The sequence below is a fragment of the Bos taurus genome, chromosome 12, assembly GCF_002263795.3.
Source record: "Bos taurus isolate L1 Dominette 01449 registration number 42190680 breed Hereford chromosome 12, ARS-UCD2.0, whole genome shotgun sequence".
In the NCBI taxonomy this organism is placed as follows: domain Eukaryota; kingdom Metazoa; phylum Chordata; class Mammalia; order Artiodactyla; family Bovidae; genus Bos; species Bos taurus.
This window is the reverse complement of record NC_037339.1, coordinates 35,668,017-35,683,247: the sequence shown is the minus strand read 5'-3', so window position 1 is coordinate 35,683,247 and position 15,231 is coordinate 35,668,017. Positions and strand designations below refer to the sequence as shown.

The 15,231-nt window shown below is 51.2% G+C and overlaps 1 protein-coding gene across 5 annotated transcripts in view; it reads right to left on the bottom strand.

The window, feature by feature from the left end:
- LATS2 (large tumor suppressor kinase 2) overlaps positions 1-15,231 on the bottom strand; it is a 51,081-nt gene that overhangs the window by 17,103 nt on the left and 18,747 nt on the right. For 4 of the 5 annotated variants that reach the window (XR_003037539.2, XM_025000093.2, XM_025000094.2 and 1 more), the window contains exons 3-7: positions 9,711-9,843; positions 7,355-8,568; positions 5,926-6,508; positions 4,574-4,756; positions 2,840-2,946 (exon numbers count right to left, since the gene is read on the bottom strand). Coding sequence is in view for 4 of the 5 variants with exons in the window: in XM_025000093.2 (XP_024855861.1) it covers positions 2,840-2,946; positions 4,574-4,756; positions 5,926-6,508; positions 7,355-8,568; positions 9,711-9,843 (2,220 nt within the window). In the remaining variant the exon portion in view is untranslated. Of the gene's footprint in view, positions 1-2,839; positions 2,947-4,573; positions 4,757-5,925; positions 6,509-7,354; positions 8,569-9,710; positions 9,844-10,162; positions 12,804-15,231 lie in introns of those variants that run through there. The other variant, XM_025000095.2, reaches the window with a different exon arrangement.

The following is a 15,231-nucleotide window of genomic DNA, read 5'->3' as shown; positions in this document are numbered from 1 at the left end:
GAAGTAGGAAGACAAATACCATATGATATAGCTTATAGTGCAATCTAAAATACAAAATGAACTTATTTACGAGACAGAAATAGACTCACACACATAGAAAACAAAGTTATGGCTAGCAAAGGGGAGAGGGAGGGAAGAGGAACAAATTAGAGGAGTATGGGATTAACAGATACACAATACCTTACATAAAACAGATAACAACGGCTGACTAGATAGCATAGAGAATTATATTCAGTATCACACAATAACCTGTAATGGAAAAGAATCTGAAAATATAATCTGAATCACTTTGCTCTATACCTGAAACTAATACTGTAAATCAATTATACTTCAATAAAAATAACTTTAATTTTAAACAGATTTTGGTAGTTTCACAATAGGAGAACCAAACAGACGTAGGAGGATCTGAGGCAGCTACAAATGGCCAGTGTGGTTTCAGCAGGAGCCCACAGTCTGAGGCACAGGGTAAGGGAGCCACCCCCATACAGCAGTGATCAGCAACACAAACCAGCCATCCGGATGCTCTGCTAAGGGCTTATTTGCTCCTGGAGTCAGAACAAAGTAAGGTCAATGTAACTGGGAGTTGTGTAGAGGTGCAAGGGCTGGTGTAGGCTTCCCCAGTGGCCTATCAATAAAGAATCTGCCTGCAATGCAGGACACACAGGTCTGATCCCTGGGTTGGGAAGATCCCCTGGAGGAGGACATGGCAACCCACTCCAGTATTCTTGCCTGGGAAATCCCATGGACAGAGGAGCCTGGTGGGCTACAGTCCATGGGGTCACAAAGAGTCGGACACAACAGTGCACATGCACAACACAGATATAAAACTCAAAAAAAAAAAAACCATAAAGCAAAAATCATGTGGGACATCCCTGGTGGTCCAGTGGCTAAGACTGTGCTCCCAATGGAGAGGGCCCAGGTTCAATCCCTGGTCAGGGAACTAGATCCCACATGCTGTAACTGAAACCCACTGCAGCAAATAAATAACATATATATATATTAAAAAAAAAAAATCTTCGTGACGTTCAATTTGGCAATGATTTCCTGGATATGATACCTAAAATCACAGGCAATAAAAGAGAAAAACACATAAAAGTCTTCATCAAAATTTAAAACTTTTGTACATCAAAGGACCCTATCAACAGAGTGAAAAGACAAACTTATAGAAAGGGAGAATTTATTTGCAAAGTATACATCTGATAAGGAATTAACAAGCAGAATACATAAAAAACTACAACTAAACAACAAAAACCCAAACAACCTAATTAAAAAAGGGCAAAGGATTTGAACAGACATTTCTCCAAAGAAGGTATCTACATATGCCCACATATGAAAAGAAATTCAACATTATTTGAACATCAGGAAAATGCAAATCAAAATCACAATGAGACTGATACCACCTCACACCCACTAGGATAGCTACTATTAAAAAGTAATAGTAATAAATGTTGGCTAAGATATGGAGAAATAGGAGCTTCAGTATACTGTTGGTGGGAATGTAAAATGGTACAGTCATATGGAAACAGTATGGAGGTTCCTCAAGAAGTTTCAACACAGACTGATCCTATGACCCAGCAATTCCACTCCTGGGTATATATCCAAAGGAACTGAACGGAACTGAACGGAACTGAACGCAGGGAGCAAACAGATACTTACACACATACTTATGTGGATAGCAGCACTACTCACAAGAGCCCAAAAGGTGCAAACAACCAAAATGTTAATTGCCAGATGATGGATAAAGAAAATGGAATGTTATTTGCATACAGTGGAGTATTTATTATTCAATATTACATACAATATAGTAGTAGCCTTAGAAAGGAAGGACATTCTGACACAGGTTCCAACAGGTATGAACCTTGAGGACATTATGCTGATGAAGTCAGTCAGTCACAAAAGTAAAAATACTGTATGATAACACTTATATGAAGCCCCTAAGAATAGGCAATTCATAGAGACAGAAAGTAGAAGACAGGAGCAAAGGGGAGGGAAGAATGGAGTTATCTTTTAGTGGGTGAAGTTCTGCTTGGGATGGTGAAAATGGCTGGAAATAAGTAGTAGTGAATGTACTTAATGCCACTGACTGTACTATTAAGTGTAGTTAAAATGGTAAAATTCATCACAATTTTTAAAACTGGGTGATTATCATGCTGGCAAATTACTAACTAGAAAAAAAATTAGTAACCAGTTCAGCAATTCAATTAGGATATAGATAATACCAAGTTCCAATTTCATTTTTACTGGAAAGAAACGGGGCCTTAATTGAGGATTTTTTGAAGAGGCCATCATAGTAACTATTCGGGTGTGTGAATAAGTCCTAGAATAGTCAGTGTTACAAGAGCACTGTTCTGAGACGATCCAAAGGTTTCATCAGATTCTCTACTCAATCTTTCTTAAGGAATCAAATTAATTGCTCCGAGAGTAAAAGGCCACCATTCTAAAACTGACTATTGAGTATTATTACTTGACAGGATTAGTTGAAACACTGCAAAAGTGCGTAAGTGGCCGGGCCCACAGCTCTTATATTATGCCGACAGTACAGACATAACGTCCAAACCAACCAACTCATCTCAAGGCCACGCAGTTCAGACCGGGCCCTGCCCGCCGGCCCAGACCTGCGGCCACGGTGCCTCCCTCGCGTCCAGGTTCATACGTACATCACAGCTCAGCTCTGACCTTGAGCCTTTACTCACTCAAATTAAAAAACCTAACAGGAAGTAACAAAAATACCTGAAAACTCCTCACTTCATACAGCTGACACTCCTGCACTACCCGGAACAAAAGGCCCAGTGTCAGCCCGAGACCCCAGGGCTCCTCAGAGGCCCCCGCGCCCCGTTACCTTCAGCTGGGTCTCCGTGGGCGTCGGCGCCAGGAACGGCGGCTGCCCCACTAGCATCTCAAAGAGAATCACGCCGACACTCCACCAGTCGCAGAGCTGGGTGTAACCTGAAAGACAGCGGGGCTCAGTTCATACCCGCGCCGCGGCATGGCTCTGGTCACCGAGGACGGGCCCCACCTCACAGGCGGGAAAGAGCTGCCGCGTGTCACGGAGCTCGCACGTCACGCCCCGCCTCCCGCCTCCACGGCGCACGCGTGACGTCACTGCTTCCTGCATAAGGGCCCGGAACAGACCGCTGGAAAAAACGCTGCCGAAGGTCACAGGCTCCACGTGGCAGGAGTGTGGGCACGAGTGTTTTCTGATTTTACAGCATTAGTTTATGATAAACACAGGATGCTCTTATAATAACAGATCTTTTAAATTTAAAAAGTTACTGTTATTGTTAATAACAATACTAAACCAGGAATTTAAGTTCGTAAAGGACACAGACACAAATTAAAATCGTAGAAACTAGGGACTTCCCCGGCGGTCTGGTGGTTAGGGCTGTGCGCCTGGCACAGGCTGGACCCCTAGTCAGAGAGCTAAGATTACACAGACTGCGATGCAGCCAAAAAAAAAAAAATGTAGAAGCTAAATAGCAGAAACGCTGTGACCGGAGGTCAGGTGAGGCCAGTGCCAAGACTCCCCGAGGAGCTTTTGGGAGAAGAGGGGAGGAAACTGTGGCAAAGGTAATGGCTGCCCCTGCCCTGAGGGGAGGGAGCAGCTCCCTGTGAGGGAGCCAGGCTCCTCACTGCTTGCAGGATGGCCTCGTAGGGGTATCAGAAAAGGCTGATCTTTGATTCTGTCCCACATCCCAGTCCAAGCCCCGCTCTGGTCCCCCTGTCACTGAATTCTTGCTAAATGTGACCTGTGGCCCCTATCTGCCTGGCCCTGGAGGCTCTGCTGGGCTGCTGCCCATGGCAGGGTTGAGGGAGACCAGTGAACCCCCTTACAGACCAGCACCCACCCCTACTTTGAAGGACAGAGAAGGCGGCCTATACTGGGCAGTGAGGTCAATATGCCCAACAACCTCTGGACATATACTGCCCTTATACTTGAGTCCCTGAGAGACTGGCAACCTGCCCTGAGGCACACAGCTCACAGAACGGTGAGGACAGAGCCTGCTGGCTCCAACAGTGGAAACCGCAGGTGAGGACAGACAGTCTGGCCCTATTCGGGTTTCTTACAGGGAATCAGATCCATACACACTGCCGCTCTGCTGGGGACCCCCAAAACTGACCATCAGAGGTGCCTCTGATGCTGGTCAAGCACTTGCTGGAGGGGCTGGAGCACCCCATCCCTGAGGCTTACCTTGAAGGGACCTCTGGACCAGTGGAAGAACTAGAGAAGTCTAGAACTAGAACAGGGAAGGTCTGCATTCTCACACCCACTGACCAGGGAAGATGGTGGGCCCCAGTGAGGACCCCGAACCCAGTCCTGACCCTCAAACAATTCCTCTGGGCTCTAGGGAGCAAGCCTACCATGCAGCCAGCTCATCACTTCCAGCCTAAGGAGGAGCAAGTGGAGACGCCGGGCCAGCTCCCAAGCAGAGGAGGATACACTGAAGGTTTGTCTGCTGACAGAACCCCACTCTTGGGCTCCCGTGGGGAGACATATGGGGACACTGAGACCCTGACAGTGGGAGCTGGGACCCTCGGAGATCACCCAGCTTGGATGCAGAGCCAAAGCACATACCTTTCCGGAGGAGCACTTCCGGGGCGATGTAGTTTGGGGTCCCAACCAGGGAGTGAGCCAGACACCGCTGGTGCTGCCTCCGCGCCCTCTGCTCCAGGGTCTTGAGCCGGTCTCCACACCGGCAATTAGACACATCGTCCCAGAGGTCGCTGGGCTCCATGCTGTCCTGCCGGGAGTGACTCCCTGTCACCCAGAAAGCAGGGTGGGGAGAGAAGAGAACAGAAAACAAAATCAATTTTCAATCTTTAACAATGCAATAAACCTAAAGCTTCAAAAGGAAAAATAACCTGACCCAGCTCCTGACACAGTCAGAGAGTCCCCCTGGCAGCTCCCAGAATGGCTGTGGTCCCAGGCCTCAGACCCAAGCATGAAGTACACACACGCCTCAGGACAGGAGCCACGGCAGGGGCTGTGCCCTGTGCTGGGGGCTGTGAGCTGGTGCATAGGGCTGGCAAGACAGGCTCATGGACAGCTCATGGACAGTGAGGTGGCATTCCCAGCGCCTTTCAGGCCCATCTCAAAGGCTAACACCACCTGTTTGTCAGACATGTTTTGAGACAGGCATGGAAAAGTTTGAGGATTTCAAATATATGGACACAGATGATTTCAATGCCAAATTAAAAAAAAAAATGAATCAAATAATTTAGAACTAGTTTTGAGTTAAAAAAACATAAGTCTGAGCTGTAGTAATAAAATAACTAGTTCAAGAATTCAAGTCAGGGCTTCCCTGGTGGTCCAGTGGTTAAGAATCCACCTGCCAATGCAGGGGACACAAGCTTGAACCCTAGCCAGGAAGATCCCACATGCTTCGGATCGACTAAGCCTGCGCTCTAGAGACCTTGCTCTACGAGAGAGGCCACCACAAGGAGAAGCCCGTGCACTGCAAGGAAGGGTCGCCCCCACTCCTGGCAACTAGAGAAAAACCCTACAGCAACGAAGACCCACAACAGTCAAAAATAAGTCACTTCTCACTTTTCTGAGTAGTGAAACTACAGGAGATGCAGTTAAGCTGGACCCACAACCAGGTTGGCACCTGTAGGGAGACTCGGGGGGCTGTAACAGAGGGCTCCCCCGGAGGCTTGTTTAACAGGGGGGCTCTAAGAGAGGGCTCCCCCGGAGGCTGGTTTTAACAGGGCACAGTGACGGTTCCTCAGCCAGGCCCCAAGATACCCTATGGCCTACTGTCCTTGAAACATTTTAGTAAAACTTGAAGCCACTAACTTAAAAACAAACACCTTACACATCATAGTACTTCTTCATGGAGGAAAGGGTATCACACCAAATTATGAAATCACACGGGGACAGGTGCACCCACCCAGGATGGGGTGAGGAGGGGAGGCCGGAGGCAGTACCTTTCTGGTAGTATTTGGAGTTGTGGGTCCACCTGAACCCAGTGCAGAGGCCAAAGTCTGTCAGCTTGATGTGGCCGTCAAGGTCTATGAGGATGTTGTCGGGCTTGATGTCCCGGTGGATGAAGCCCATCCTGTGAACGCTCTCGACGGCCAGCGTCAGCTCAGCAATGTAGAAGCGCGCCAGGTGCTCGGGGAACACCTCCATGCGGATGAGCAGGCTCATCATGTCCCCGCCCGGGATGTAGTCCATCACAAAGTACAGGCTGTCCTTGTCCTGGAAGGAGTAGTAGAGCTTGACTACCCATTCATTGTCCGCCTCCGCCAGGATGTCCCGCTCTGCCTTGACGTGGGCCACCTGGTTGCGGTTCAGGACGTCCTTCTTTCTAAGGGTCTTCATGGCATACAGCGCGTGCGTGTCCACCTTGCAGGCCAGGCACACCTCCCCAAAGGCGCCAACGCCCAGGGTCTTCACCTTCACAAACATGGACTTGTCCATCTTGGCCCGCTTGAGCCTATTGTAATTGGACTCCTTCTGGTAAAGAATCTTCCTCATCTGCTCCTGCTCGGCCTCACAGAGCCCGGCCTGTGCAGGAGGAAACAGGACAGGGTCACACTGGACAGGCCCCATGGGGGCAGGAGGGACAGGACAGGGTCACACTGGATGGGTCCCCTGGGGACGGGAGGCCCCAGAGTGGAGGGCACACCATGATCTGTGGAAAGGAGGGTGCAGAACCGGGCCAACGCTACAAGTGAGAAAATGATGGTTTTCTACATCCACAGCCACAGATCTAGAATCAAAAGGGGAGATGTAAAAATAAGGAGTTCTTTCTCCACGTTGACTTTTAGGCTCTAAAAACTAAAGATAACTTGTATTACTAAAAATTTGTGCAATGGGGGACCATAAAATTCCTGGAACTCTAAGAGCAATGTAATAATTTAATGACAGTTCAGGAGAAAATGGGAAAACAGAAAAGTCAATGAAAATGGAACAGCATTTTCAATGGGATCCGACCTTATTTTTAGAACTTTTTAGAATCTGAAATTACCATAGCATTTCTATAAATAATTTCATTAATAATGTTCCCAAACAGCTTAGTGTCAACTAGCATCTACTTCAAACGTTATTTAGTAACTATAGACTTCATTAAGAATGAACTGAATCACTAACAGCTATACTTCTCTTTAAAATTCCCACAATGTCAGTGTGTAAAACCTCAACTTTTACTTTCTCCTCTTTCAAAGTTTCTTTACCAGTTGGAGACCCTTAATGGATCTGCTCCCCGGAAAGGACAGGCCGTAACAAGCAACGCGTTCGTTCACCGGGGGCATATCCGCACCGTCCTCCCCACCCCGAGCCGGGACAGGGGACACGGTGCATGGAGGGGCTTCTCCCACTGGGACCCCTACACCAGGTGTGCCCTGCGCCCACCTTCGCCATCTCCTGCTCCAGCTGCAGCCGGCGCGCCACCTTCTGCTGGTGGGTCTTGAGCACGTTCTCCACGTGCTGCTCCATGAAGAACTTGAAGGCTGACGGCGAGTAGCTCTTGATGCGCGACTCGCGCCTGTCCTCGTCGCGGCCGCCCCTGCGCACGGGCACCGGGGATGTCTGGATCTGCTTTCTGTCCCGGCCCGCCCTGTCGGCTTTGGTGGCCCCGGGGCTCGTGGGGCTGCCGTCGGGGGACTCGGCGGCACGGCCGCCCCGGAGGCCCTGTTGCAGCCCGGCGCACAGCCCGTCCACGTCGAGCGGCTCGGCGCGGGCCTGTGGCCGCAGCAGGTGCCGCGGATAAGGCGGGGGCCGGCCCCGCGCCTCGGCGCCCCCTGCGAGCTCCTCCGCGGGCTCAGGGCCGTCGGGTGGGGGCGCCGGCGCCCAAGCGGGGTGCGAGGGCCCCACGGCCGTCTGGGGTTCAGGCCGCAACACGCGCACGCTCCGCACCGGGTGCAGGATGCGCGCGGCCGTGACGGCCGTCACGGCATTGGGCGGGGCCGCGGCGCCGCTGAACGAACCGGTGCGGCTGGGGCCCGGCTTGGGCAGCGAGTCACGCCGGGCCAGGCCGGCGCCCGGCCAGGCCGGCGCACCCGGCTCGAAACGCTCGGCGCCCAGGCCGGTGCGCGCGGGGGCGGCCAGGCCAGGCGGGGCGCTGTCGCCGGCGAAAGCGGCGCCCCGGGGGCCCCCCGCGTGTCCCTGGTGCGGCAGCTTAGGGTGCGGGGCCGAAGCGTAGGCTGCGCCGGGGGCCGGGAAGGGGAAGCCGGGGGGTGGCACCGGCACGGCTGCGCCCTTGGCGGCCAGCCCCGCGTACGCGCCGGCCTCCGGGGTCGCCTTGCTTTGGAAGGAGGGGCTGCGCTGGACGCCATAGCCCAGGGGTTCCGCGGGCACCAGCAACGGGGCTCTGTAGTGCGCGCCCCCGGGGCCCGCGAGGCCCATGCGGGCGGCCTCCCCGGCGGCCGCGTAGCCCTTGGGCGGGTGCGGACGACAAGGAGGCCCGACGCCGGCGAAGAGGAAGTCCGGGTAAGGGCGAGGCGCTTCCTCCAGGGCGGCGGGGCCCTCGAAAGCCGGCCCGGCCACCTGCGTGAAGGGCGGGAAAGGCTCGCCCGGTGCTTCGAAGCTCGGCCTCCGTGGCCCGGGGGCCGGCGCCAGGCCCTTCCCTGCGGGCAGAGACGGAGGCGGCGTTAGAGGGCCGTGGGCAGAAGGCCCCGCGTCGCCAGTCGGGTACCCTCCTCCCCGCGCCGCAGGAGCCCCGGCAGAGCCCCCCAGTGGAAGATGAAGCACCAGCGCCAGGGCTGCCCGCAGGGCTGGGGCTGGGGGATGAGCTGCCACACAGACCCCGAGATCCCAAGGGCCTGGACGTGGTGGCAGCAAGGCAATGCTTAAGGGCGTTCCTCAATCAAGAGAAGCGAAACGTGATAGGCAAATGTCCGTGTTCTCACTGTTTTCACTCCGTTTCTCAGTCAGTGCCTGAGACAGGTGGTTAAATTCACCCACAGTGAAAATACATTTTTCTGTTGTTCTTTTAATTGTGTCAATTTTGAGGATATGTAGTAGATAAATACATTTTTGAAATGTTATGCCTTCAAAAAGAAGAAAAGGGAAACCTGTGTTCTCAAGGAAGATACAATGTATTTAATACAAAGCCCTTGCAAATTCCTCACTCAGCAGATGAACTGGGTTTATCCAAGGTCTCCAGGGAAAACTCCTTCTGGTCAATATCCTAAATCCCTTATTGCCCCCCCAGGGGCCTCAGGTCCCCCAAATGGCTCCATCTGCTCTACCCAGGAAGAGAAACACCCACTGACTAGCAGGCAGGGGTGCTGAGGCGACTGGCCCTCCCCAGGGGCATGGGGTGCGGTGGAGGTGGGGGAAGGTTCCCTCCCTCCCCTGGGGTATGGTGGGGGTGGCTTTCCCACACCTGTGCCTGAGGCACCGTACTCTGGAGCCACCTGCCACCGTGCAGCTGGCTCTCCGAGCCCACAGAGTGGGAAACAAGTGTGTTTTAGAATCAATGAAATAAGCCTCCCCTTAAGACTCCCCCACAAGTCCAGAAGAAAGAATCTGCTGAGTGGCCTAATTTTCATTCTGAATTTTCCCTTTCATAAACAGAACAACTCCACAAACCCCCAGGAAGGAAGGACCCAACTAAGTGTCAATCTGCCTCCACCCTGGGAGATAGGATGTTGGGCAGGGCAGGTTCAGTCCCCGTGCCCCCACTCCTGTGAGGGAGGGGGGGCAGCATGATGGCCATGAGGCCCTCTCCCCACAGCCGCCTCTCCATAGCCCCCAGCGTGCTCACCTGGGGAGGTCTGCTTGACGACCCGCACGATCTGCTCCTTGCCTGGCTCCAGGTAGCCCATCTTACTGATGAACTCCAGGGCGGCCTCGATGCTGCGACTGCCAGTCTGCTTGAGGGCCCTGCCCGCCATCTCCTGGAGAGGGGAGCACAGAGACATTAGCTGGGGGCCTGGGCATGGGTCACGTGAAGCTTCCAGGGACAGCCTTTCTGTCCTGCACCCGCCTCCGAGCCAGTGGAGCAAGAACTGCTGGGGACTTGTCTTGGGGCTGATGAACCTCACACACACTTAGTTCAGTCACTCAGTCGTGTCTGACTCTTTGTGAGCTCATGGACTGCAGCATGCCAGGCTTCCCTGTCCTTCACCAACTCCCGAAACTTGCTCAAACTCATGCCCATCGAGTCAGTGATGCCATCCAACCATCTCATCCTCTGTCGTTTCCTTCTCCTCCTACCTTCAATCTTTCCCAGCATCAGGGTCTTTTCCAGTGAGTCAGTTCTTCCAATCAGGTGGCCAAAGTACTGGAGTTTCAGCTTCAGCATCAGTTCTTCCAATGAATATTCAGGACTGATTTCCTTTAGGAATGACTGGTTGGATCCCCTTGCAGTCCAAAGAACTCTCAAAGAGTCTTCTCCAACACCACAGTTCAAAAGCATCAATTCTTCGGTGCTCAGCTTTCTTTCTAAGTCCAATTCTCACATCCATACATGACTACTGGAAAAACCATAGCTTTGACTAGAGATACCTTTGTTGGCAAAGTAATGTCTCTGCTTTTTAATATGCTGTCTAGGTTGGTCACAGTTTTTCTTCCAAGCAGCAAGCATCTTTTAATTTCATACCTGCAGTCACCATCTGCAGTGATTTTGGAGCCCCAAAAAATAAAGTCTGACACTCTTTCCACTGTTTTCCCATCTATTTGCCATGAAGTGATGGGACCCAATGCCATGATCTTAGTTTTCTGAATGTTGAGTTTTAAGCCATCTTTTTCATTCTCCTCTTTCACTTTCATCAAGAGGCTCTTTAGTTCTTCGCTTTCTGCCATAAGGGTGGTGTCATCTGCATTTCTGAGGTTATTGATATTTCTCCCAGCAATCTTGATTCCAGCTTGTGCTTCATCCAGTCTGGCATTTCGCAAGATGTACTACTCTGCATGTAAGTTAAATAAGCAGAGTCACAATATACAGCCTTGATGTACTCCTTTCCCAGTTTGGAACCAGTCTGTTGTTCCATGTCCAGTTCTAACTGTTGCTTCTTGACCTGCATACAGATTTCTCAGAAGGCAGGTCAAGTGGTCTGGTATTCCCATCTCTTTCAGAATTTCCCACAGTTTGTTGTGATCCACACAGTCAAAGGCTTTGGCATAGTCAATAAAGAAGTAGATGTTTTTCTGGAACTCTCTTGCTTTTTTGATGATCCGACGGATGTTGGCAATTTGATCTCTGGTTCTTCTGCCTCTCACACGCTGACCCCACCCAGATCTTTGATCTGTTTCCTCTTCCTCACACACACTGACCCCACCTAGATCTTGATGGTGGGCCTGGAAGACTTTGTGTTCTGCTCCTCCTGAGAAAACTTCTGTGACTGGACGGAGACATTCCTGTCTGGTCTGTGGAAGTCAGAGAACCAGACTTCCCCCACACTAGGGAGGGAGGCAGGGGAAGGGCTACAGTGGGTGAGAGAGCATGGGCCCCCGGGACAGGCCCAGCAGGACAGCTCCCCCCACTTCCAGAACAGTCCCGGAAGGACAGGCGCCCCCTCACCCCCCAGCACTGCTAGCAGGATAAGTTTCTGGGGAAGAGGGCCAGAGGAGGGAGAGGAACCAGGGACTGTCCTCAGCCCAGATGAGGGCACACAGCTGGCTCTTCAAGGACAGCAGGATGTGGGCAGACAGTGGAGAAAAGGTATTCTTGGCTGGCAGTCAGTCAGAGCAGGGTGGGGGGAACCACAGACCAGTCAACTGTCCTGAACCTTCTATTCTCTTCACATATCCCTGTGTCCAGAAATGAGCATGACAACACCTGCAGTCTCATGTACAAAGGCTCAGCTCCGCCCCTAGAATCTTGGTGGCCTGCAGTGTGCTCCAGGGAGCAGGATCAGGCCAATGCCAGCCCCCAGACTCATCTGCAGTTCCAACATGTGAGCAAACAGCCTGGATGCTCAACCCCAGCAACACAGCTGGACAGCCCAGAGGATCATAATAAGTAATAAACTATGGTTGTTCTTCAGCTGCTAAAACTTCTGGGATGGTTTGTTACATAGCAGCAGACAATGGGTAACTACTTTTACTGCAGGTATAACCTGAAAAATATGTCCACCTATTAATTTACCTCAACTCTGAATGGTTGGGTTTGCTAAATTCATTAAGATCAGTTTTATGGAAAGTTAAATTTACAGATATTTAATATAACCACGAACAAAGATTTAACAAAACACCAAGAAATATTTCACCAGAAAATGAGAACATTATCGCAATATTGATTACTGGTGTGATGAGTGAAACTTAAGAACCTTAAAAATGTATTTTTATTCCAGTATATCCCATAGATTATTCCAGTTGTCCTGTTAAGAGCCTGATAATAAAGCACCAACTTTGCTTCTATTTGTCATAATCTGGCTGCACAGTCAGCAGGAAGTACTGCTTTCTACATCGTCATGCAACTTCACAGTCCCTCAAATAAGTTTGGTTGGATTCATATTTAACTACAAAACTATTCTTATATCTCCATGATTTGTTTTTAAAGAAGCACTATACTCTTCTATACGGTTGTTATGGTAACTTAGGCCCAACCTCTTTTGAAGAAAAACATCTATTTTTTTCAGTAATGAATTCATGTGGAATTTGAATTCATTCTTGTTGGGAACTCTGGTTTTCTTAACACAGATTCGGTCTGTCTCAGCCCACAGTGCTGGAGGAAGAACTGGGAGGCGACAGGCCAGTGTGTGAGTAGCAGGACCCCAGGCCCAGGGCACACATGTGGACAGCAGGGGATGGGGAGACAGGCCCCGTGGGGGGACCACCTGACCGGCGGGGACAAGTCTGCACCAGAGGACGGGGGCAGCCGGCAGAGCAGAAGCACCACTGCAGGTTTCATCACTGGTGACAAGCCGGCATCCGCTTCTGGGACTCAGCGGGCTGAGTGTGAGGGAAGACTCTCCTGGGCAGACAACTACTGCCATCCAGTCCTGCCATTCGGACGTCTCCCTGCAAAAAGCACACAGGCCTCCTCACCAAGCATCCTTGTAGCAGACCTTCGAGCTCCAGTCCACACTTTTTAAATGAGCAGCTGCTGTGTCTTGTGTGTGTTCACAGTAGCCCCTGTGCAGCCATGGTCCCACTGCGCAGGGGAGGGTCAGCCCACAGGCGACCAGGGGCAGGGATGTCAGGATGCAGATACCGATGCTTCCTTCCCTCCATCAAGACAGGCTTCCAGAGACTGCGCACGTGTGGAGGCTCCCGCTGCATGTCAGCACGTGTGTCCTTTTCTCACTCTATGGATACATGTGATACATGTGCTCTGCTGTGTGTGACCTGGCTGCACGGATGCTCCTTGTCACAGGGAAGCTCTGATCTCCGGCTGGTCCTGTGCCCGCAGGTGGCGGACTGAGCCCTGGACAGTAACTGGTCATCCACAGCAAAGCATGGATGTTTTCTCTGAGAAAACAACCGAGTGACCCCACGTGGGGCAGTCTGTACACCAGGAGGCTCGGCCCTAGGCCAAGAATTTCCAAAATGTGAGCCCCTGCTGGAAAGTCTGCATGGACAGGCTGTTGGCAAGTTTGTAAAGAACTCGGCAGGATGCCAGCGGAGTGAAGGCGTCCAGAGGGCTCTGTACCTAAGCCCTGTCCTGCCTGCCAGTCACCCCGAGAAATGAGCACTGTGAGCCAAGTGTCAAAGATGGAAAAGGCAAGACTAAGATAGATGACCGCAGCCATGAAATTAAAAGATGCTTGCTCTCTGGAAGGAAAGCTATAACAAACCTAGACAGTGTACTAAAAACCAGAGACATCACTTTGCCAACAAAGGTCCATATAAGTCAGTTATCTATGGTTTTTCCAGTAATTATGTACATATGTGAGAGCTGGACCATAAAGAAGGCCAGATGGCAAAGAATTGATGCCTTTGAATTGTATTGGAGAAGACTCTTGAGAGTCCCTTGGACAGCAAGGAGATCCAATCAGTCAATTCTAAAGGAAATCAACCCTGAATATTCATTGGAAGGACTGATGCTGAAGCTGAAGCTCCGATACTCTGGCCACCTGATTCGAAGAACTGACTCATTGGAAAAGACCCTGATGCTGGGAAAGGAGAAGGAGGAGAAGAAGGAGGAGAAGGAGAACAGGGCAGCAGAGGATTAGATAGTTGGATGTTATCACCGACTCAATGAACATAAGTCTGAGCAAACTCTGGGAGATAGTGAAGGACAGAGAAGCCTGGTGTGCTGCAGTCCACGTGGTAGCAGAGTGAGACACGACTTAGCGACTTAACAACAAGAAGGCCGATGAGCAATTTACTCAAAATCACAACGATGACAAGGATGGGGTGGAGGGAGAGGAGCTCGGAGAACTTGTGTCTGTTATAGAGCAACTGATGCCAGCACTGTCACGGTCCCCTCTCTGCTCTGGGTGCTGGGGAGGAGTCCCCACCTGCAGGTTCTCACCACCCACCTGCCCGCCACCTGGGCCAGTTACAGCAGCTGTGGTGGCAGGTAAAGCTGGGCTGCTCTGGGTCACCACGTCAGTCCCACCTGGATGGGATTAGTTGCTCTGACTTGAAGCCAAAGGATGTTCTCATTTCTTATACTGAGCAATGTGCTCAAGGGAACACTTATTACCTTATAAAAGCAAAAATTAGGGTGTGCTATGATTCTAAAATCTATGCAAAGAGGCTGATTTTCTGTAGACAAACAAGCTCTAAAGCAGGCAGGAAAGGTAATGAAAGGTTGTGACACAAGCCCTGACCTTGGTAAAGGCCATACCAATCCTGTCTCACAGATGCCCCTGCAAGTTGTGTTGGAATGTTCTGTTTATTTACTCTTTGAAATGTCCCTTTCCTTGTCCTTCCACTAAATGTAAACAGATCATTTTAAAGTTAAATAAGGAAGTGGGATTAAAATGCTAAATAATTTAGAGGAAAAAACAGATAAGAGAAAACAACTATTTTTTTGTCCTCACCACAAGGAATCTTAACCACTGAACTTCCAGGGAAGGTAGGGTCTGTGACACAGCCGCCCGTCGCTGATGGATGGAGAGGCCTGCCAACCTTCGGAGCCCAATGAGCAGCCTGCAGCACACGGATGCTGGGGCACCAGCCAGAGGAAGGAGGCTGGTAGGTAGAGCGCTGCCCAGCGCCCCCATGTGGGATACATGGGGCTCCAGCACTGCGGTGTGAGCGCCCTGCTCCCTTGGCCAGCACTGCCGTGAAGTGTGCTTCTGAAGGAAAAACGATTCGCTGGACACTTCCTCAAGTCACCTGGCCAGGAAGGCTTTCCGGCAGCGTGAGAGGCTGAGATCCCTGGCGACAAC